The sequence below is a fragment of the Dermacentor variabilis genome, chromosome 6 (genome assembly GCF_050947875.1).
Source record: "Dermacentor variabilis isolate Ectoservices chromosome 6, ASM5094787v1, whole genome shotgun sequence".
Lineage (NCBI taxonomy): Eukaryota > Metazoa > Arthropoda > Arachnida > Ixodida > Ixodidae > Dermacentor > Dermacentor variabilis.
Genome location: NC_134573.1, coordinates 115,603,955 through 115,626,248, shown reverse-complemented (window position 1 = coordinate 115,626,248; position 22,294 = coordinate 115,603,955). Strand labels below are relative to the sequence as shown.

At 45.9% G+C, this 22,294-nt stretch overlaps 2 protein-coding genes across 11 annotated transcripts in view; one reads left to right on the top strand and one right to left on the bottom strand.

The window, feature by feature from the left end:
* LOC142585070 (uncharacterized) overlaps positions 1 to 22,294 on the bottom strand; it is a 200,122-nt gene that overhangs the window by 123,892 nt on the left and 53,936 nt on the right. For all 7 annotated transcript variants that reach the window (XR_012829020.1, XR_012829019.1, XM_075695557.1 and 4 more), the window contains one exon: positions 11,974 to 12,144. Coding sequence is in view for 4 of the 7 variants with exons in the window: in XM_075695557.1 (XP_075551672.1) it covers positions 12,068 to 12,144 (77 nt within the window). In the remaining 3 variants the exon portion in view is untranslated. The remainder of the gene's footprint in view (positions 1 to 11,973; positions 12,145 to 22,294) is intronic.
* Positions 11,374 to 22,294, top strand: part of LOC142585069 (uncharacterized) — a 48,236-nt gene continuing 37,315 nt past the window's right edge. For all 4 annotated transcript variants that reach the window (XR_012829017.1, XR_012829018.1, XM_075695549.1 and 1 more), the window contains exon 1: positions 11,374 to 11,530. Coding sequence is in view for 2 of the 4 variants with exons in the window: in XM_075695549.1 (XP_075551664.1) it covers positions 11,438 to 11,530 (93 nt within the window). In the remaining 2 variants the exon portion in view is untranslated. The remainder of the gene's footprint in view (positions 11,531 to 22,294) is intronic.

The window sequence follows — 22,294 nt, the reverse complement described above, 5'->3', positions numbered from 1 at the left end:
CGGGGATCGCCTTGATGAAATGGCATACCCCAATGACGTGTTGGAGCGTGCCTAACTGAGTTTTGCAGAAGTTACAATCCTCCTCGTACGTTTCCGGGTACATCTTGTTTTGAAGGTAAGGGTGCGGGAAGGGTCCTGCCTGTATTTGTCTGTATATCGCTTGCTATTCTCTGCTAAGCGATTTGTGAGGATCAGGGTAACGGCGCCTGTCCCTCTTATAATGGTTCGTAATGTCTCTGTAACTAAATATGGACTGTGGCTCACCTTCCTCAACCCGGCGTTCCATCTCTCGGGCGAACTGGTGGGCAAGTTCATTGCCCTCCAGCCCAGAGTGAGCCGGTCTCCATATTAACTCAACTTTCCCTTCAGGTACGTCGCGTTTACTTTTGAGAATATCTAGTGCCGCAAGAGGCACCCACCTTTTTCTGTAGTTATTATACGCCTTTTGCGAGTCGGTGACAATTCTTCCCACCTTGGGCTGCGCGAGTGCTAGCGCTATCGCGGCCTCTTCTGCCACCTCTGGAAAAGACGTCTTGATGGAGGGGCAGGTTACGAGCACATCCCGCGTCGTAACTGCCAGCGTTGCTTTCGATCAAAAATTGGGTAACGAAGCGTCTGTGAAAAGAGTGACCCCCTCTACCTTTTCTACTATTTGACCCAAAGTCTCTGTCAAGGCCGCTATACGAGCCGCTCTGCGGCCGTCGTTACGACCCGACCTCATGTTTCTAAGAAGTGGCTTACTGTGGATTTTATGCGCCCACAACCTGGGTAACGGCCCCATTTCCTTCCGCTCTGCCTCTTGCCAGCCCAACTTGGCAAGAAAGCAACGTCCCGCCGACGTCTGACTGAGTCGAACTCTTTGCTTAGACAGATGAGCTTCTATTAACTCTTCGACGACGCTGTGCTTGGCCATGCCGAGAAGCTTGTCGGTCGAAGAATGCTTCGGTATGCCCAGCGCCATCTTGGTTGCCTTTCATATAATGACGTTCAACTGGTCCCTGTCTTTTTTCAGTATCTTGAGCTACGGCGCCGCGTAAACGATGCGCGACGTCAAGAAGGCCTGCACGAGCGTCAGTACATCGTCCTCCTTCAATCCCCTTTGTTTGTGACTCTTCTCATCATGTTCGCAATTTGTTCCGTTGGAAATTTGATTTTGTCGATCGATGCCCCCACCTTGGCATTGTTTTGGAAGATGACACCCAGGATACGTGCTTGCGTGGTTGGTGTTATGGTCGTCCCGTCGATGGTGATGCGTACGTTCTCTTGGTCTCCTTTCTTTCTTCTTGGCTTGATGACGAGTAACTCTGACTTCTGTGGCGAGCAATTGAGGCCGCACGATTTAGAGAACTCGTGCATGGTCTTTGCCACTTTCTGAAGGGTCTCCTCCATCCAACTCTCCCACCCTGCCCTCAACGTCCACATAGGGATATCGTCTGCATAGAAAGCGTGATCTATGCCCTCTATGTCTCGAAGCAAAGTCGGGAGAGGGAGGAGTGCCAGGTTGAAGAGAAGCGGCGAAAAATCCGATCCTTGCGGTGTGCCTCTGTCTCCCAGGGCTATCGGTTTCGACTTCTCCTCTCCAATTTTGATCGTTGCCGTTCCATTGCTTAAGAAATCCTGCACATATTTGAATGTTCGCTTTCCGCATCCCGTTTGCTGCAGGTTACGGAGAATACTTTCGTGTGTGACGTTATCAAAGGCTCCCTTGAGATCGAGCGCCAGGATAGCTCTTGGCGTAGGGGTCTTCGCTTGCTTGATAACCAGCTCGTGTATTTGCACCAAGACGTCTTGCGTGCTCAGGTGCCTCCGGAATCTGTACATGGTCGGTGGCATCTGATCAGTGACTCTCGAATGTCTTTGTAGTCTTTTGAGCACCATACCCTCGACCACCTTCCCTACACACGACGTGTGGTAGATGGGGCCTAGATTGTCGACGTGGGGTGGTTTCCCCGGCTTGGGAATGAAATGCACCTCCGCTTCTTTCTCCTAGGACGCGTTGCTACTCAAGGCCTCGAGGATGCCTGTGTTGCCGAGGTAAGATAACAAGATCGTCATGCGTCCCAGGGGAGGTCTGAACATCGGGGAAGTATCTAGATTCGAGATCAGCCGAGCCATCGTCGCAGCTGCGAATGTGAGTGGCGAGGAGGTGACGCAAGATGTTCTTTGCCCAAAGAAACAGCAAAACATAGTCGTCATCTGTACGCCTAAACGAGAGAACGCACACCGCTACTCGGCAGTCTGAAGCCTCACTATGAACGGCACGGCACATGAAGTCAGCGCCTACGAGACCGCCCCCCATGGCTCCGTTAAAGGTGCCATCAGGGGTGTCCCGATGACGGACACTATTCAAGAAATCAACGACTATATCGTTCAAGAGTATAATCCCACTGCTATGCAAGCCAACCGCATCGGCAAGACGACGACGGTGGTCATCGCATTCGACGGCGACAAGGTCCCGAACTGCATCAGATACGGCAACCTGCTGGTCAAGTGTTCGCTGTATCGCAAGCAGATCGATATGTGCGACCGGCGTGGTCGCCTCGGTCACCGGATGGACGTTTGTCCTAACCCCGAAGACAAGGTATGCCGTGGTTGCGGCATGAAGAATGCTGTAGAAAGCCAGGTTTGCAGTAACCCCAAATGCAGCCTCTTCGGGGGCAACCACCTCACCGCGGACAAGGAGTGTACAGCGAGATTCAAGACGCCATACGTCGTTCGTAAACGGCGTTGGGAACGTCAGCAACGAGAACAGGTGTAGCAGCAGCGGCAGCAGCCGAGGGGGCAAGCGTGGCAGCCGACACCGTGGCAGGCACCGAGCGGGCGTCGCAGCCGCTCCCAGACAAGGCGAGGGAGAAGCACGAGCGATACCAAGTCACCATCGGTAGCTGAGGCTCGCAGGCGAGAATCTCGTTCGAGGTCCAAGTCGAAGACCCGGTGGAGCAACGGCGCCGAGAAACAGGTGGGCTGGGCAGCGGGGTCTCCCGTCGCTCTTGACAATAGCAATTTCCCTCCGCTCCCCTCCTCCTGCCCTTCCAAAGACAACGAGTGTAGACACTGTTTGGAACTCAAGGAGATGATAGAGAGGCAGAACAATCAAATCAAGGGCCAAAACAATCACATAAAAGCAATGATGGAGTGTATCGAGACGCTCAGTAGAACAAAGAACAGTGATAATGACGTCAGTGCAGTTAAAAGGAAAGTACCCAAGGGAGACACCACCAGCGCTGCTCCAGCGGCGACGAAGCTGATCGCGTCACCGGCGCAGATCACATCACCGGCGTTGACGCAAACTCCACAGACAGAAACGGCAGTGGTTGCCATGGAGGAATAGAAGGCCGACGCCGCCGTTCCTCCGACAATGGAGTCGGTCATGAGCATGCTTACGCAAATCTCCAGCCAAGTTTCCCAAATGTCTGCGCAAGTGAACAGTCTAACAGTAAGAATGGATAATGTGGAGGCCAAATGCAGCCAACTCTCCGTTAGAGTCATGACGATGGATGCGAAAAATAAGCATCACACCGTTGGCAAGATGACGTCATCAAGGCTTAATCTACGGGTCAGGCCGCGAAAAGTTGGTTCCGTGCGCAAATCTACCGCTCAAAAGCAGAAAATGACGAAGACTAATGGAAAGAAAAAAGAGACTGCGACGTTATTTCAATGGAACTGTAGGGGTACTAGAAACAAGATAGGGGAGTTACAGCTATTCGTTGATAAATTGGACTAAAAACCGGATATCATAGCGTTACAAGTGACCAACGGCCGGGCCAAGCTCGCAGGATACATTACGTATACGGACCCTAGCGAAAAGGGTACTGCGATCTTGGTCCGCCGCAACATGGCGGCCACACAGCACGTGACCGCTCAGCGAGTCTGCGAACATACGCTCATCGAAATTCACAGCAGAAGAGTGGGGGGGGGGGGACAAGAACTTTTTCGTCCTGAATGCTTATTGCCGACCGTCCAGCAGAGTGATTGACTTTGAAGGCACCATATTGGACTGCATTCAAGAAGCAAGAAAAAGACCGATTTTAGTGCTAGGAGATTTCAACGCCGCCCACACGATGTGGGGTTATAAATATTCGTCTAAAAGAGGAAGCCAATTGGTTAAAGCTATAGAGGATCACGACATGGAGGTGGTTAACGAACCGGGCGTACCGACTAGGACAGGCACCATCACAGTCAGAGACACCACTCCTGATCTGACGCTAGTTCGGGGGAACCTCGACGTAACTTGGCGTAACACGGGGGAAAATCTTGGCTCGGACCACGATATAATTTGTGTAACCCTCGGGGGGACTGACATCAAGGCGAAACTGGGTCAAGCCAACATTACAGGCTGGGACCGGTTACGTAGAAGCGCAGACAGTGAAGGCGAGGACGAAAATCAAGACACCAAGACGTATGAGGCGTGGGCCAGAAACCAACGCGAATTTGTAAGGAAATTTACGCAGAAGATTACTACGACCACGCAAATTCCCTTCGTAGACAGCAGGCTTAGTCACATGTGGGCGGCGAGGCACGGTCTTACTCGAAGGTGGAAGAGGCAAAAACATAACAAGAAGCTTCGTAGACGTATACACGCGCTCAACAAGCAAGTGACCGAGTATGCGGAACAACTATGCAGGGAAAACTGGATGAAGATGTGTGACGACCTGCAAGGCACACTGTCTACGAAGAAGACTTGGAAGCTGTTGCGGCACCTCATAGATCCGTTAAAAAGCAAGAGCTCATGCACTTGAGACCTCACAAGAGCGATCAACAGTTACGACGGGGACGGGGCGAAGCTCCTTCGTGAACTCACAAGTAAATACCTCAAGACCGAGAAGAGTGGTAACCCGACTCACGAGTATGAAGGCGATAGCAACGTCGAGATGGGCGAAGCCTTCACCGAACTGGAGCTGGTTGCGGCCATCGATGAAAGTAATCAAGGCAGCGCACTGGGAATTGACGGCGTTACATACAGGATGCTCAAAAATATGCGCGACAAAAGCCGATCTGAACTGCTAAACGTTTCCAAGGACCACCATGACTGGGACATTGCCCTTCCTTACGTCACATTTGCATATAATTCATCCCGGGATGACGCCGCCGGATTTTCTTCATTTTATCTACTGTACGGTCGCGAACCGACATTGTCCCTTGACACGGCACTTCCTCCTGCGGCGATCTCAACAAGCGAGTATGCGCGCGACGCCATCGCCCTCGCCGACCATGCACGCCAGCTTGCCCGTACTAGATTGACGGCCTCGCAAACCACTCAGCAGTGTCAGTACAACGCCCGCCACCGTGACGTGCAGTGTTCGCCTGGTGTGCTCGCGCTGCTGTGGTCGCCCTCTCGTCACGTCGGACTTTCAGAGAAGCTCCTTTCGCGATACCCAGGGCCCTACCACGTGCTGCGCCAGGCGACGCCTGTGACGTACGAAATTGCTCCTGTGCGTTCAACCTAGTTCTCTACTCTGGCATTTAGTGATGTTGCGCAAGTCAGTAGGCTTAAGACTTACTACATTGCTTCCGAGTCCGGCGTTTAGGCGCTCCGGAACGGAGCTTTTGTCGCCGGGGGTAGTGCTACGGAACAGTATTTGCGATGATAAAGAGGTGAGCAGGGTGAAGAAGACGACGACGATTAGAGGCTAGCGCGGGCTGTTGCTTCTTGGCGAAGTGCGGTGTCTTTCCCTGTAAATACGCTTGTATATAGCTTTTCGTCTGCGTCTTCCTACGTAACAATACCAAGAAGACAATCGCATTGTGACTACGAAAAGATACGTTTGTAAGCATTGGTCCGCTATTTCAATATGCACTTCATAGCTATAGAACTATGTGTAGGTCACCAAACAAATTTGAATGCTTGATCACGTGACTATACATTCACCGTCGACCCCTGAGTTCATCGTACTATAAAAGTACAATGAGTAAATTGTCTTCATATTTAAAGTGAGCTGCACTGAGCGGACGGTGAATGCGTCGTCGCATTAGCATGAATACGGTCGTTACTTAGAGAACGCTAAAGAGACAATGAGTAATTTGCCTTGATATTTAGAGCAAACTGCACTCAGGGGACGACGGCGAATGCGTCATCACATTAGAACAGTCATGGTCGTTACTTAGCGAAACGCACCGCATAATAATGCGAATTGAAGAATATCGAGAGAAAGACTTGCGAACGAATTCATTTTGGTTTGCTGACGTACACAGACTGCTAGCTCTGAGGTGAATATCCGGATAAGAGAGCAATGGTCATGGAAATTTCTTTTAGTATTCTCGATGCGAATATCTGCTTGGTATATACGCCTTGCTGCTGTGCCGCGCACGTGAGAGCACAATGGACTCTTTGCATACAAAACACTTTTGTATCTCATTAACCAAAGAGAATAAAAACTAGCACTATTTCAAGCTGAAAACGATCATGCGATCAACACACTTGGGATTTTACGCCACCATAAAGTGTGGTGCTCACAGGATCACGCATTGTCCGTCATTCCTTGAATGCAGCTCGAATATCAAGTAAATTTACGCAATGCTTATTTAATGTCTAAACTTCAAGACAATTTACTCATTGTTAATAAAGAGCGAGCTGCACTCAGGGGACGACGACGAATGCGTGATCCTGTGATCACGTGACACCGTTCAAATTCTCATAAAATTAGCAATTCACTGCATGGTACACCTAACGGATAGGACCTAGTCCCTAGTGAGTGCAACTTACTCGCTGTGCTAAATTCAGTGTCATTGTTGCTTTCAACAGTGGAGTGAAATATTGTGCACCGACCAATCGTCGAAAACAAAAAGAAAAAAGAAAATTTTCGGCCGCACTATGGGAGTGTTATTCACAACGAAAGGAATGATGTGAAGGTTGGTTAAATACGTTTTCTGAGCTGACGTAAGCATCGTGTGTGTATCGGGGGCAGATTGCCTGAGTATCGATTGAGCGTGTGCGACGTTGTCTGGATCGGAAGGGATTCCAGGTGAAGCCGGGCCGTTTTGTTCTTTTCTTTTCCAATTATATCGTCGCGCTATCCCAGTCGATGCCGTGGCCCGTGGACACTGCGTGTTAAGCCAGCACGTTTGTTGCCACGTGCTTGCTGTTGACATTATAGTTGTGCTGTTCTAAGCCTTCGCCGAAATCGCCCGGATTCACCGATGTTCACGTGTTCGCAAACGGCGCAAAGAATCCTGTTCACGGCATCAGGGAACTTCTCTTTTGCGAGCTTGGCTTTCGTCGTTGTCCTTGTGTGTCTGAGCTTGCGCGTAGGGACATGTGCGATGTCAGCTTCGCACGACCGAAAGATTCGGGACAGGCTTCCGCTTACGCCTGGGACATATGGAATCGGAATAATTAGACAGTTTATTTTAGCAACCGAAGATAAAAGCATTACGTACGCAAAGAAATAGCGTTGTCCTGTCTGCGCATGCTGCAGTATCGATTATATTTTGAGAGCCACGCCAGCGCTTGCAGTGGAAAAATGCGCTTTGTACGCCTCCTATCTAGCGTGCCAGGAGACACGCGATTAGTGTTCCTGTATATGCTCCCGCTGGGACCGGAGTTGCGCATAACTTTTCCTGTGCCGCTCGCACCTCTATTCGCCGAGTGCTATCATGCAGCACAAGAAATGACGTCAAATGTTCAACTGCGGCGCTGCGAAGCCAACTTTACGGATGCGGCGCCTACTCGTTTCAGTTAGTGCCATCGAAATTTCAATCAGCGGACCGTCGAGCGGGCGTTGCACTGATCGGTTCCGGGTTGCAGGTGTGGTATGCGACGATATAACGTTAATAACTTTGGTGAAGTGGTACGAAACACATCATGTTGACGCTTGTATTCCTGTATGACGGGGTGCAGCACACCAAACTGCACAAATCGCACGGAAGGTGGCAAAGCTTTTTACGCGGTACCGCGCGGACAGACGAGGCCGGCCAGCTCTGATAGGGACCAGGATATGCGAGGTGCGTTCGCCTTGTTTACAGAGGTGAGTTCGGCTTGCTTACACTAAAGCAGCATTTATCTCGAGTAACACTCCTGTACACGCTGAAATGCATACGCCTGGCATGAGAGGTTGTTCACTTGTGCAATTCTTGGTGTATATGTGCACCGAGACACAGACACGGGACAAAGAATGGACGATGGACGACACGTCTCTATTGCGCTGCACATATACGCCGACAATGATATCTTACCAACTCGCCCAATTCGCTGTGTTGTTTGTACGATTGTTCTGTATACGCGCCTCTATAACAATGTGTTCAAAATAGCGTAAATACTAGCAGATACCATTTGCCTGCTGCATCCTGGCTTTTCTCTAATCAGTTCTTTATTTTTTTGTCGGCGTTCTGATTTTTTCATGTAAGGTCGATTAATGTACTCGTGTTCATTTTTTTGTAGTGTGCGAAAACATCTTGCGCTCCCGCTGATGAGACAGCTGTGATAGCTTTAGCACTTACCGCCCGTAATATGGTGCTTGTTCGATCAGCCTTAACCGACGTGAGGATTGTGGAAAATGTGTTGTCATATTACAGTCTGCAATGTTCCAGTTATTATTTTGGAAGTGTGCCTTCTAATGTGATTAGTGCAATAAAAATAACCTGTTGTTAATCTTAATAACTTGTCTTTCCAGTGACTTTGAATTCTGCCCCAAACGCCCCAAGAACAAGCACGCATCCCCTGCGCTCATTCACTCCCTTGTAAGAAATAAATTTGATCTAGAAGCTCGTGTATCTTGAATCTTTTATTCACTTGCAGATTTGCTGCTACGAAGCAGCTGTAAATCTTGCGGTATGAATCGTAAAATTAAGTTTTGCATAAAATGTGCGCATGTGAACATTTGAAATGCGTTTAAATCTGCGTGTCTGTACCGCATATATCCAAAACGTGCAGCAGCTGTGAATGGCGGTTTGTGATGGATGACGGTAACGGTTAGCGGTTAACGGTCACTGACATAACTTAAGGAACGATAGTTCTCTTGGCCACGATCATTATGCGTCTGGTTTCGACAGCCAAAGTGCGCTCACATAATTATCCGCCACACGTGTGAGAACTTTTTTTCAAACAACCTTTAAAACATTTCTTGCCTGCCGGCCTCCGCGAGAAAACTTCATTTGCATGCTGTAAAATATTGCACCGCTTTGTGTTGCAAGGTAGTGCGCGTTCGCGCACAAACGTTTAAGCTGTTCGAGCGACGGGTAGTCAGGGTTTTACTTCGAGGGATTGAGGGGGGTCCTCCTCCTCTATGTACGCTCGTGTGTGTGTTTGTATACGCGCGTGTACATATGTACATGCAAACTAAATATTTCGGGGGGTTCGCATCCCTCCGGCTGCGCCAATCGTTCGAGCGTAGCCTCCATTAAAGAGTGTCGCATTGCTCACCGCTTCCGAAGAGTTGGCGCATGTAGCTCACGACCAGCAGAGAAGAAATCAAATGGAAAACCGCGCAGCCTTTGACTCCTGCGCGCTCGATAAGTTGCTTCACTGCAGAATGAAGCACAACGGCGGATCTGTGCGCAACTCTGCTCCCTGCGGAAGCATGCACATGGACACCACGTGCGATTAAACGCCATGTGACGTGCGGGCCGTGTAGTGTCGAATTGTGCACATTTTTCATTGCAGTTGCATATTTTTACACGAGGCAGAACGCCAAGTAGCACTTGCACGGGTAGCGGTACTTGGTAGTTAAAGTAGGTACGGGAATGAACAAGAAGTTTCAGGAGATATCTACAAGAATGCTAGAAAAATGTATATTGTGTGTAAACAACATATATTATATCAACCAAGATGGCTGGGCGACTATATCACCGCCGCATTTCAAATGGGGTTCCAATAAATCATCATCATCATTAGCATTGTATTCTTGCCTTGCCATGTGAGATGCGCCCCCCATAGCATCTATACGCTCCATCTTTACATTGAAGTTGCATATTATTATACCAGATGGCACGCCATGCATCACTTGCATAGGTGGCGGTACAAGGTATATAGAAGCCTTGAGGAAGAAAAAGATTACGGAGATGAATAAATGTTGATGTAATGAAAACATGTATGGTATGCCTGATTAATTGAAGCAGGCTAAGTGACTGTTTGTCAACATCCCGTTTCAAATGGAATTCCATTAAATCATCATCGTCATTATCATCGTATTTAGCCATTTACCACGCGACCTGACGCACGCGCTGCGTAGCGTCGATACGTAGAAACTTTACATTGCAATTCAGTTATATTCCACCAGGTGTCCCGACATGTAGGACTTGCAATATGCATGTAGCTGGACCTGGTTAAGTCAAGCAGGCTAGGTGACTCTTTGTCACCACCCCGCTTCGAAGGGGATGCCAAGAAACCATCATCAGTATCATCATCATCAACAGCAACTCACCGTGTCGCGTATCACGCGGTGCGCCACGTAGTCTGGATACCGGTGTTTACTCTTTGGTGCACGTTATGGAACGTTCTCGCAAGCTACAAACCACTGCTGAAGAAGTGAATCGTAGAGCTACGCCCGCGGGGCTGTAACCAGGAAACATCGCGGATAGTTCCAATCGCTCTCGTGAAAACGACGCGACCAGACTTCGCCGCGAAGACCCTCTAGTGCGCGGTGGCAAAAACGAAGCTCCTATGGAACCGCTCCGCGTGCTTACGCTGTGACTGTGCTGTGCGTGCTGGACAGGCCTGCGACTTTTTGTTAATTGGACAAACTTTCGGGAACAAAGATTTCTTTGTAAAAACGATGTCACCGTTCAGGTTCCGCTAATGCGTGGAGGAGGAAAGAGAAGTGATGCGTTTCCACTTATTATCATTTAATGGAAGAAAGTTGTCTGTCCTGGAGTGCTTATAAGCGTTTAATCTAAAACCCTGTTGCCAAAATTTTAGATATAAGCTTTGTAATAAATTTGTTATAGAATTTTTGGCTATTGCCTACTTTTCTGAATCTTCGGAAGGTGCATATCTGTATGTTTAATTCCATGGGTGTGTCATTTCAAATGCACATGCAGGGTAAGAACTCTACGGGATACGGAGTGTGCGAAAAATTCGATTATCAGGTCAGTTTAAGCTTGTAGTCCATGAAATAGCATAGGAATAAGAAGTTAAAAACATATTGCTTTTTTTTCGTCAGAATTCTAAACTTCTGACCCTGCTTGTACGTATCGCAGATGCGACATTTACTTAATGATCTAGCTTGAAATGGCTTCTTGTGTGACGCGCATTCAAGACGCCGGAGTACACGTGTCACTGAATTAGAAATCATGAGAAAGGTTCATAGAGTGTGCTTTGTCATCAGATTTTGACAAATAAATTGAAATTCTAATCGCGTCATTAGAATTTCACCAGTCGTACTTAGCGTCCTGCATGTGTGCAAGATAAAGAATATAAGCTGCAAGACTATTCTAGATGGCATACTTCAATAAGTACCTCTCTGAAAGTCGCGCGCTATCTCTTCGCGAGCGTTAGCATAGAATGACGCACTGCATCTTCGTCGTTCTCTTGGTTGGACATGCTGCAGGAACCTTTGACTACAAGGGCAGAGCGACGTTGGCTGATGTGAAGGCCGTAAGCATGTATTTTGTACATTGCTTATCGCAATATCACTTTCTCTAAAACTATTTTACGAAACACATTTCGTATATGTCGTGAACAGCTCTATTTGTTGTAATCTGCACAATTCACACTCTGCGTAGATAACTTGAGGCTGTAGAAATTTGGCATTCGGCACCTAGGTCATAAAGCATACGTACTAATGAAGAAGTCAGCCTCTTGATGGCAGTGTTATGCGGTGAAACTGTTTCAAAAGCTATCGCCACTCTGTAAAGTAGTCCTGATGAATTTCCTAGCATGGCTCAGAGCTAGTAATTGCAATTCTCTCCCGAGGGCTCCATTGAAATGCACGACATAAAAAAATCCTTTAGTTTTGTGACGTAACGTGTATACTTTCGTGTTAGCTGTTCTTCTTGCAGGAAGCCCATGCAAACTGTAACTAGTTCTACGTCACTTACCCCGGATGGAATCCTGCGCTGAGCCTGCTGCCTGTACCTTCCACCAAAGTTTGAAGCCGGCGACGATGACCGTTCATTCACGCAGGCTGAATGTCTATGACGCTGGGCTGCTAAGCTGGTAGTCGCGCGTATGGTTGCCAATCAGAACAATCCCGTTTCGATGTGCAAAATCTGCAAAATGGGCAAAATGCACAAAACGTTATTGAGTGGCATTCTTTTGCAGCATGTTCGAGAATATCTGGTGCCTAACATAATGCGAAGCACTTCACTGCAGCGTCTGCAGCGTGATGTTACCATCAGGCAGTAAATTTTATCAGTAAGTGATCCTGGCAATTTCGATAAAGCAGAGAGCTGCTCACTAAGGAGACAAATAAAACGAGTGAAATTCAACTTTCATGAATTGTGATTAGGCAGTCTTCAAACATCAAAATCAAACACTACAGCTTACGCTGAACGTAATTAGAACTGTCCACATAACATAGCTCGTAATTTTAGGAAATTCGACCACATTTTACTTTACACTGAAGAGCTGGAGGGACTTCTACGAGTGTTGAAACTTTGCAATAGGTTTACGATTTGGTTAAAAAAAAAGGTTGCTGGGATTGCAGCCTAATGAAATTGAAAGCCCCACACACTGCGTTTTTTTTTCAAAAAAAGGCCCACTGCATTAACTAGAAATATGTTACCACAATTGAATTAATTGCAGAAGCGCACATCGTTTGGAAGGAAAGACAGCAATGATTTCACTAATTTAGCAATTTGTAATAATTTATTTCTTAGGTAGAAATTTTCTGGCATTCGTTTGTTTTGCGAAACCGAATGGCATCGTCGTAAAGCGCTAGCAGTGTGCTTCTACACTAAAGAATGCCGCCTACCCACATATAGACATAAAAACTTCATGTCAAATTTTTCATTCTAATGACCTGATGAAGCACGCCACATGGCGTGACGCGGCTCCCTGCCCAACCCCCTGTGATGCACAAGATTGGCGTAAAATGAAGCTGCCATCAACTGTGCTTCTTAAGCACGAGATTATTCCTACCGCACTTTGGGTAACTCCGGATAAGACGTATAGATATTTTGTCACTTAGCAAATAAATAACAGTAGGCAAATTGTCCTGATATATAGAGCGAGCTGCACTCAGTCGACGACGGCGAATGCGTAATCACGTGATCACGCATTCGCCCTAGTCCCGGCTGGGCCACTCGCTCTAATTAAAGAATGAGTAAATTCTTTTGATATTTAGAGAATATATAATTATTTTGATATTTCACCATTAAATAAGCAATGAGAAAACTATCCTATATTTAGAGCGGGCTTCACTCAAGGTACGACGGTGTATGCGGATCACGTCAACACGGTCATAGTCGCTACTTAGAGGAACGTACCATATTACAATGTAGAATTAAGAACTTACTGAAGGAGAAAGTTGCAAACAAACTAAACTTGGTTTGGTGACATACACAGAGTGCTCGCCGTGATGTTAATAAACCGATGGCTTAACAATGGCCGTGAACATCAATTTTACAATCTTCACGATGCCAGTATCTGCTTGGTATTTACGCTTTGATGCGGTACGCCACACATGAGAGTACAGTCAAATCTTGGCATATAAAAGAGCTTTTCAGATTTAATTAATCAAAGACCATGGAAGATAGCAGTCTTTCAAGCTGAAAACGATGATGCCATCAACCCACTTGGACTCTTACGTCCTCGCAAAATGAGAGGCTCATGTGATCGCACATTCGTCGTTGTCCCGTGAACACAGTGGTTCTATTCTGGAAACATATGGCAGCTGAACGGCAGCCATTATTCGCGAAGTTGACTCTGATTGGCTGTCGACAGCTCACGTGTCTTGAAATTTGTGCCGGGAAACAGAAGTCTTGTAAGATGCAATGTTTCGATTTCATCTAGATGAGAAAACGTGACGTGAAGCTGCAACTTTTATGGACTGAGACTTTTTTTCTGTTCCTTGGCAGCCATATTGCGAGTTTAGCGCAATACGGCTGCCATGGACCAGAAAAAATTTTTAGCACAAAAAGAAAGTGAGTGATAGCGTGCAGAAGCCCGTTCAATGCGCCGGCGATTTCATGAATATATGGTGGTAGTTCATGAAAGTCGCCATGTCAGCTTGCTAATTGACCGAAGGAATATCCCGTGGGTACCGTCACAGGAAGGGCTGTTTCGTAAACGTCAATTAGATGTACGTTGATGGTGCGCTGGGTCGTCAGTGCAGATATTTTCTGCCATAATTTATGGTGAAACGACTCGCGCGAATTATGCTAATAGGCGGCCATATGCAATGGCGTTCGATAAGCCTGCGTATCACCGCATTTTCTCCGTTGGTTGGAGCCATGAAAATATTTCGCTGATAACACGTGCTCACAATATTTGCGTCGATCTCGGGTGGTGTTGGCATTTGTATTAAAGGCTATCGTTTTTCAAAAGAGCGCGTTTATTTGTAATAATAGTGGTTGAACGTTACAAATCTTCTGTGACTTCTTGCACATTTCACTGCTGTGTTTGTATTGTAATCAAGAAAAATGACTTTTCACATCATCAGAGGTTATGAATAGCGACATTTTAAATGATAAAAGGAATGTACGCAAGGCGGTGCCTTCAAGTTTCCTCCCCTAAAGCCCCTTGAAGTTGGTAAGTACCGGCGCTCTTTGAAAAATTCCGCCTTAAAAAAAAACGATCGGAACCGGAAACGGCACCGCACCGAAGGAATCAAAGTTGCAACTCAGAAATGTGCTGAAAATTTTGCACAGTTCCTGGTAGTTCACGCTGTTGACCGAAACGCTCCAGTGGCCACTTTATCAGTGTTTGTACTACAAAAGTGGCTAGTAGCTAACATAGGCGAAGAATATGAAGCAAAATTACTGTCCTCAGGAGATCTGCTTGTAGAATTCAAATGCAAAAAGCAAAGTGATGCGTTACTCGCACAAAAGAAGCTTGCTGGCCTCAACATTACTGTAACACCTCAGAGAAGCCTGAACAGCGTTCAGGGAGTAATTTCTGAGTGCATGCTAATGACAGAGAACGAAAAGGAGCTCCGCAAGAATTTGCGAGACCAAGGAGTAACGTCCCTTCACAGCATAAATGCAAGGCGCAACGGCGAAGAAAAAACACCTCACATCGTGCTAACATTCGGCAGCACTCGCTTGCCCGAGTCTGTCCGGGATGCATTCATCAGGTGCCCAGTGCGCCCATACATGCCTAACCCTAGGAGATGTTTCAAATGCCAAAGTTATGGCCATGGCAGCAAAACATGTAGAGGCAAGGAGACCTGTGCCAAATGCGCCGAAACCGAAAGCAATACTGACAACCGCCAACAAAGTGAAACAAAATGTGCAAATTACAACGGTCCACATGCAGCGTACTCACGAACCTGTCAAGTATTCAAAAAAGAAAAACAAATAATCAATCTAAAAGTACGTGAAAACATATCTTACCCTGAGGAAAGGAAAACGTTCAGTCAAGAAACATCCAGGTCATATGTTGACGCCGTTCGCCGGGAGGCCGAGCGGCGTCTGGTGACAGTGGGCACACAGTACACCATTGTTGATGTGTGCCTGCCCGGTCCCCCACCCGAACGGCACTCCGGTGTCGGCGCCATTGACATCCCGGAGGTGCATCTGACGGCGGCCTCTGGCACAACCAAAGTTAGTGGCAGTGGTGACACACCACTCCAACTTCAGGCCACTGCCCTGGCAGGGCCATCCACAACTGTGACAGGTGCAGCCAAGGCTGCAATACTATCACACAAAAAAAGGCTCGCTGGCCCCTGAGCCGGTAGGCCGCATGGCTTCCCCCCATCAGGAGAAGCCACAAATCCGTACACCGGCGGGTTACCCGCGGAAACCCATCACATCGCTGGAGGCGATGAATATAAGCAGTAGCCCGCCTCCGCAGCAGCGGCGGTGCAACTCCCTTGATTACAAAAAGGGAGGAAAAACTCTAATAACGGGCCTCACAAAATCGGCAGCATAGGTTTTGAAATGCATTCGTCAAAGTTATTAGATATGGCGTTCATAATTCACTGGAACTGTCGAGCCATATTAAAAAACTACGGTGACATAAAAGATATCCTTGCTGTATTTTCCCCGGTTGTTTTGTGTCTCCAGGCGACAAACTTGGGATCAAAACATAAAAATATTTTAAGTAAATATAAAGTCTTTCGTCACGACCGAGAGCAAGCAAATAGGCTCTCTGGAGGTACTGCCATAGTTGTTCAAAGTAGTGTGGCTACTTGTGAAGTCAAGCTTCAGACTACTTTTGAAGCCGTTGCAGTATCGGTAGTACACTTTAAAACAACTACACTATGCTCCGTATATATCCAACCACATCTGACAGTAACACTCCATGACTTAGAAGACCTTTTAAAATAATTACCAGAGCCATATCTGTTAGTCGTCGATTTTAATGCTCACTCCAATTTGTGGGGAAGCGAACAAACGGAACTGGAGGCCGTATTTTAGAAGATTTTATTCTCTCCAATAATTTATGCCTGCTCAACAGGGGCAAGCACACATACTGCTCTCCAAGCTCCGGAAAATGGAGCTGCTTAGATTTTTCTCTTACATCGCCTTCTGTTTTTAATGTTTTTTAAATGGGATGTCTTGGACAACCCGTATGGTAGCGATCATTTACCTGTTCTTATCAACCTAACATCACCTCCGCAAATCATGCCTACACAACCACGATGTTGGAAGCTCCATTTGGTCGACTGGGTACTGTTTCAAGAAAATGCCAGCTTAGAAAAAATATATCCACATAATTTAGGTATAGATGAACTTAATGAATATGCCACAAACTGTATTATTTCGGCCGCGCTCCTGGCCGTACCTGAATCTTCTGGAGTGGTGAAACAAAACCACAAAACCTGGTATACAAAAAAATGTAGATTAGCAAAAAAGAAACATAACAAAGCACGGAGAAACTTTCGAAGGTACCCCGCGCAGAAAAATCTCATAAACTTTAAAAACGCAAGAGCACAAGCCCGATATATCCGCCGTAGAACCGAAAAGACTTCGTGGCAAAATAACGTGACTTCCATAAATAGCTCAACCGCATCAAAAGAAATGTGGGAGGAGGTACGAAGGCTCGATGGTAAATACTCCCCTTTCACACTTCCCCTTCTAACAGCCCCTGGTATACAGACAACGATCGAAGAACAGGCAGACATTTTAGGTGAATATTTTTCGGCAGTTACCAGCTCATCAAACTACACAGAATAATTTCTTACGTACAAAAACACAGCCGAGAAACAAAGACTCCCTACAAGTGGATATACAAATGAACCATATAATAAATTATTCACAGTTCAAGAAATCAACACAGTCTTGTCCGCTGGTAAACAGACTGCACCCGGCCCTGACGGAATACACTATCAAATGCTGTCCCACCTCTCTGAACCTGCCGTAGAGGCACTCTTAAGTTTTTAAAATAAAGTTTGGGTATCGGGTAAACTACCCGATGCCTGGAAGAAGGCCATCATCATTCCATTTTTAAAGCCCGAAAAACCATCAACCTCCCCCAGTAGTTACAGGCCCTAAGCGCTCACCAGCTGCCTTGCAAAATCCTTTGAAAATATCGTGAATATGAGATTACCCTTCGTGCTAGGAGCCCGTGAGCTTCTCGATGTCCATCAGTGCGGTTTCAAAAAGGCATGCTCCACAACAGACCACCTGGTTCGTCTTGAAGATACTGTCCGTGAAGCCTTCATACACAAACAACAATGTCTTGCTGTCTTTTCGATTTAGAGAAAGTTTATGACACAACCTGGAGGTACGGAACGCTTCACGATTTGGCTGAACTTGGCATTCGTGGCAGTATGCTGAACTGCCTAAAAGACTTCCTTTCAAACCGTTCATTCCATGTACGCCTCGGTTCAACCCTGTCGAGAATTTTCATTCAAGAAAATGGAGTGCCCCAAGGGAGTGTTTTAAGCACGACCCTCTTTGTTGTTAAAATGAATTCAATCAGTAAAATAATTCCAAGGTAAATTATGTATTCAATCTAGGTCGACGATCTTCAGATAGCTTGCACGTCCTCAAACATACCAACATGCGAAAGACAAGTGCAGTTAGCAATAAATAAACTCTCAACGTGGGCTGACCGAAATGGTTTCCGGTTCTCCCCACAGAAAACAGTGGCCATCCTTTTCTCACTCAAACGTGGCCTACAGACAGATCCTAGGCTACACCTGAACGAAGCGGAATTGCCGGTAAAAAGTGAACACAAGTTTCTGGGCATAAATTTTGACAGAAAACTGACCTTCTTGCCACACATAAAGAACCTGAAGAAGAAAACTTCCCAATCATTAAACATATTAAAGTTACTTTCACATAAACGCTGGGGGTCTGATAGGACCTGCCTTTTACACATCTACCACAGTATAGTTCGCTCTTGCCTCGATTATGGGTGCCTAGTATACAACTCTGCTCGACCGTTTTACCTGAAGCAATTAGATCCAGTGCATAACTCAGGTCTGCGCCTTGTAAGTGGGGTATACAGGACATCACCCATAAACAGTCTATATGTCGAATGTAACGAACCAGCCCTCGCAGATAGAAGAGCCATGCTCACAAGTGCATATGTCCTAAAAACGTGTTCACTACCAAAACATATCTGCTACTCCAGAGTTACGAAGTGCCCGTCTAAGCAGCTTTTTAACAACAAACCGAATGCGACGAGACCCCTTATTCTCCGATTTGAAGAAATTTGCCAGGAATTAGGTATTCTAGACGCACTGCCTGATGTTGCCCAGAGACCCGAACCACTGCCACCTTGGTACACCTTTCCCAGTGTAGATGACTACACACTGACACAATTTCATAAAAAAGAAACTCCACGTGAACATATATTACAAGAATTTTCGACGCTAGACGAAAAGTACAAAGAATACACAGCTTTTTGTACTGACGGTTCTAAAACATCACTTTACGTCGGAAGTGCTGTAGTACAAGATAAATGGGAAAAGGTAGTCAGGTTGCCTCAGTGCGCGTCAATTTTCTCAGCCGAATGTTATGCCATTTCGGTAGCTGTATCAAAAATAGTCGAGATGAATATTCAAAACAGCATTATCTACACGGACTCCCTGAGTGCAATCACAGCACTAAAGCCAGAAACGTAAGGGCACCTTTAATAGGAAATATAATCCATAACATAATAACTGCTCAAACGCAAGGGCACGAAATTAAGCTCTGTTGGATACCAAGCCATCATGGAATTAGAGGCAACGAGAGAGCTGACGCGTGCGCTGCTGAAGCCTGCCATAAGGATGTCAGTACGGCAAATATACCCTATGCAGATTGCATGAAGTTAGTAAAAAATAAGCTTAAAGAAAAATGGCAGTGTACATGGAATAGAGAAGAAAATAACAAACTACATTTAGTAAAACCTATTCTGGGAGAATGGAGATGATGCAGGCATCAGGAACGTTTTATAGAAGTAATTTTATGCCGCCTGCGCATCGGACCCACACACCTAACATATAACTTTCCACTGACAAAACAAGACAAACCCTTATGGGAGAAATGTGGAGATGAACTCACTGTAAATCACATTTTATTCTCATGGACACAACTCGAACGGCTAAGGAAAAATTATTTTACTGTATTTTACAATGAACGCATTCCCTTCCATCCCAGTCTACCTTTAGGAGATAACCCACTTGTAGGAACTTCATCTGTTTTTAGCTTCTTGAAAGACGCAGCGATTCTAAACGAAATATAATATATCACAGAACTATTAATTCTAAAAATTCTTACCCAGTTTTTTCACGCATCTTATGATGCACCTCACCCATTTTCTCAGTCCTGAAAAGAAGGCTGAGGTCTCCATTTGATTTGTTGGGCTCCTCAGAGTCCTTGTCCGGACAAGGATTTTCGCTGAGGATACCCAATTTTCGAAATAAATTATACCATGTGTTTGGCGCATGATAGCCTCAGTTGCTTATGCGCCATAAAACCCAATACAATACAGTACAATCATACTCAATTTTACTGCGAGCTTCCCTCACTTCAAAACTAGTCCAGCCCATATCACCCTGCACAGCTTTATTTGTAGTCTCCCCGTGAGCGCCCAATGCGAGGCGATCCACTGACCTTTGGTTCCCGTCGAGTCCTGATTGTAACCCTGATTTAAAGCAAACAACCGCATTTCCAAAAGTAAGTCTTGGAACCATTACACTTTTCCACATACCTCGGAGGACCTCGTACCTATTGTATCCCCATAGCGCTCTGCGCTTCATTATGGCTGCGTTTCTCTTCCCCTTTACTGCGATGGTTTTTTCCTGTGTTTTCATATATCTATTGCCTTCGTTTATCCATATACAAAGGTATTGATATTCTGTTACCCAAGATATTTCTTGGCCCTGTATTTCCACTGCCTGTTCACTGCTTTCATTGAATACCATAACACCTAATTTTCTAACACCAAATTTCAAACCTAAATTATTGCCTTCCTGTCCACAGATATTAGCCAGACGTCGCAAATCACTTTGCTTGTTAGCTAGCAACACAATGTCGTCTGCATAAGATAAACCTGGGAGTTGCTGCTCTAGTACTGTACCTGCCTGTTTGTATGAGAGATTAAACCCGATATTACTTCCTTTTAGAGCCCTCTCCATCCTCACCATGTACATCATAAACAGCAGCGGGGATAAAGGGCACCCCTGCGTCAGTCTCTTTTTGATATGAACTTTTTCCTCGCTCCTCATCCCTTCCCGTTCAACGCAAACGGTATTTTCTAGGTAAATCTCTCTCGAAAGCTGTAGACAATTGTTACCTAAGCCTTTCCCTTCCAAAATGTCCCACAGCATGTTGCGGTCGACGTTGTCGTAGGCTCCTGTAATATCTAAAAAGGCCAGATACAACGGTCGGCTTTCTGCTTTTGATGTTTCAATACACTGAGTAAGAACAAACAAGTTATCATCCAAACGCCTACCTATTCTGAAGCCATTCTGAAGCTCTCCCAAAATGCCATTATTCTCTGCCCATGCTTGAAGCTTTAATTTGATTGCCTGTATTGCTAGCCTGTATATTACCGATGTAATGGTTAACGATCTATGCCAATGAATTCTGTCTTTCTCCCCCTTACCTTTATGAATTAAATTCATTCTACTTTGTCGCCAACTGTCTGGTATTCGTTTATCTGTTAAAGTTTTTCCACTGCTTTCACCAGAGCTTCATTACTTTTTATCCTAGTTCATTTACCAGCCTAACGGAACTTCGTCAAGCCCTGTGGCTGTGCGCTTAGGAATGTTCTCTTGCGCTTTCTTCCAGTTTAAATTTGTCAGCAACAGCTCCTTTTGCACTTGGGTCTCTTTCATGCTCTTTTTTTCTTCAAATACAACCTCGTAATTGCCTTGGAAAGATTCGGCTGTTACTTTTCGGATGTAATTTATTGCCGCTTCTCCTTCCAGTCCGTTTTCATTTTCGTCTAGAATTTGCTGTTGTATTGTTGTTGACTTCCTGCCTAATAATGTTATGTGTTTCGAAAATATTGTAGGTGCGGCCTTCTTTTTCTCACGTATTTCTGACAACCAATGTTCACGTTCACCTTTTAATTTTGCTTGCACCAGTATTTGAACCATAGACTTTTTCTCCCGGTATATTTCCCGTTTACTGGTTGCTTCATCCTGCGGCAACTGCGCTTTCTTTGCCTGTCTGTGCTCTCGAGATGCTTTCTGTCGTTCAGCAATCGCTTCTCGTATCTCCCTGTTCCACCAGCTTTTCGGTTTCTTTTTTTCCTTTCCAACGAGCATGTTGTTTCTCTTTCCATATTTCTGTCGTTATTATACTTAGAAGCTCCCCATATTCCCACTCTTGGCCATTTGCCAAGTTCTTCCTCAACACTAGTGACTGTATTTGCTATATGTTCAGCGTTCAAATTTGGACTGGCCATTTTGCTCTCCTTGCTCTCTTTTCGAACTACATATCCCATTTACAAAATGATGCGTTTATGGTTACTGCCGATGCTTCTAAAGCCTTCCTAATCGATGACCATTTCTCTCAAATTATCATGAATACCTTCTGTCATCAGACAGTAATCAATGGTCGATTGCCGGTCTCCTACATCCCACGTGATCTGTCCTTCTCACTTAGCCCCTGTGTTCACAATAGCGAGGTTATGTTGCTCACAAAGGTCTAGCGTTGACTTCCCGTTATTGTCAGTATAGCCATCTAAATCCTGTATGTGGGCATTCATGTCACCTATTAGGACAATTTCAGCACCATTCCCGAAACCCTTAATATCAGCGCTTATGCATTCCACTAACTCTTTATTCTTCTCTGTGCAATTTTTTTCCGGTCC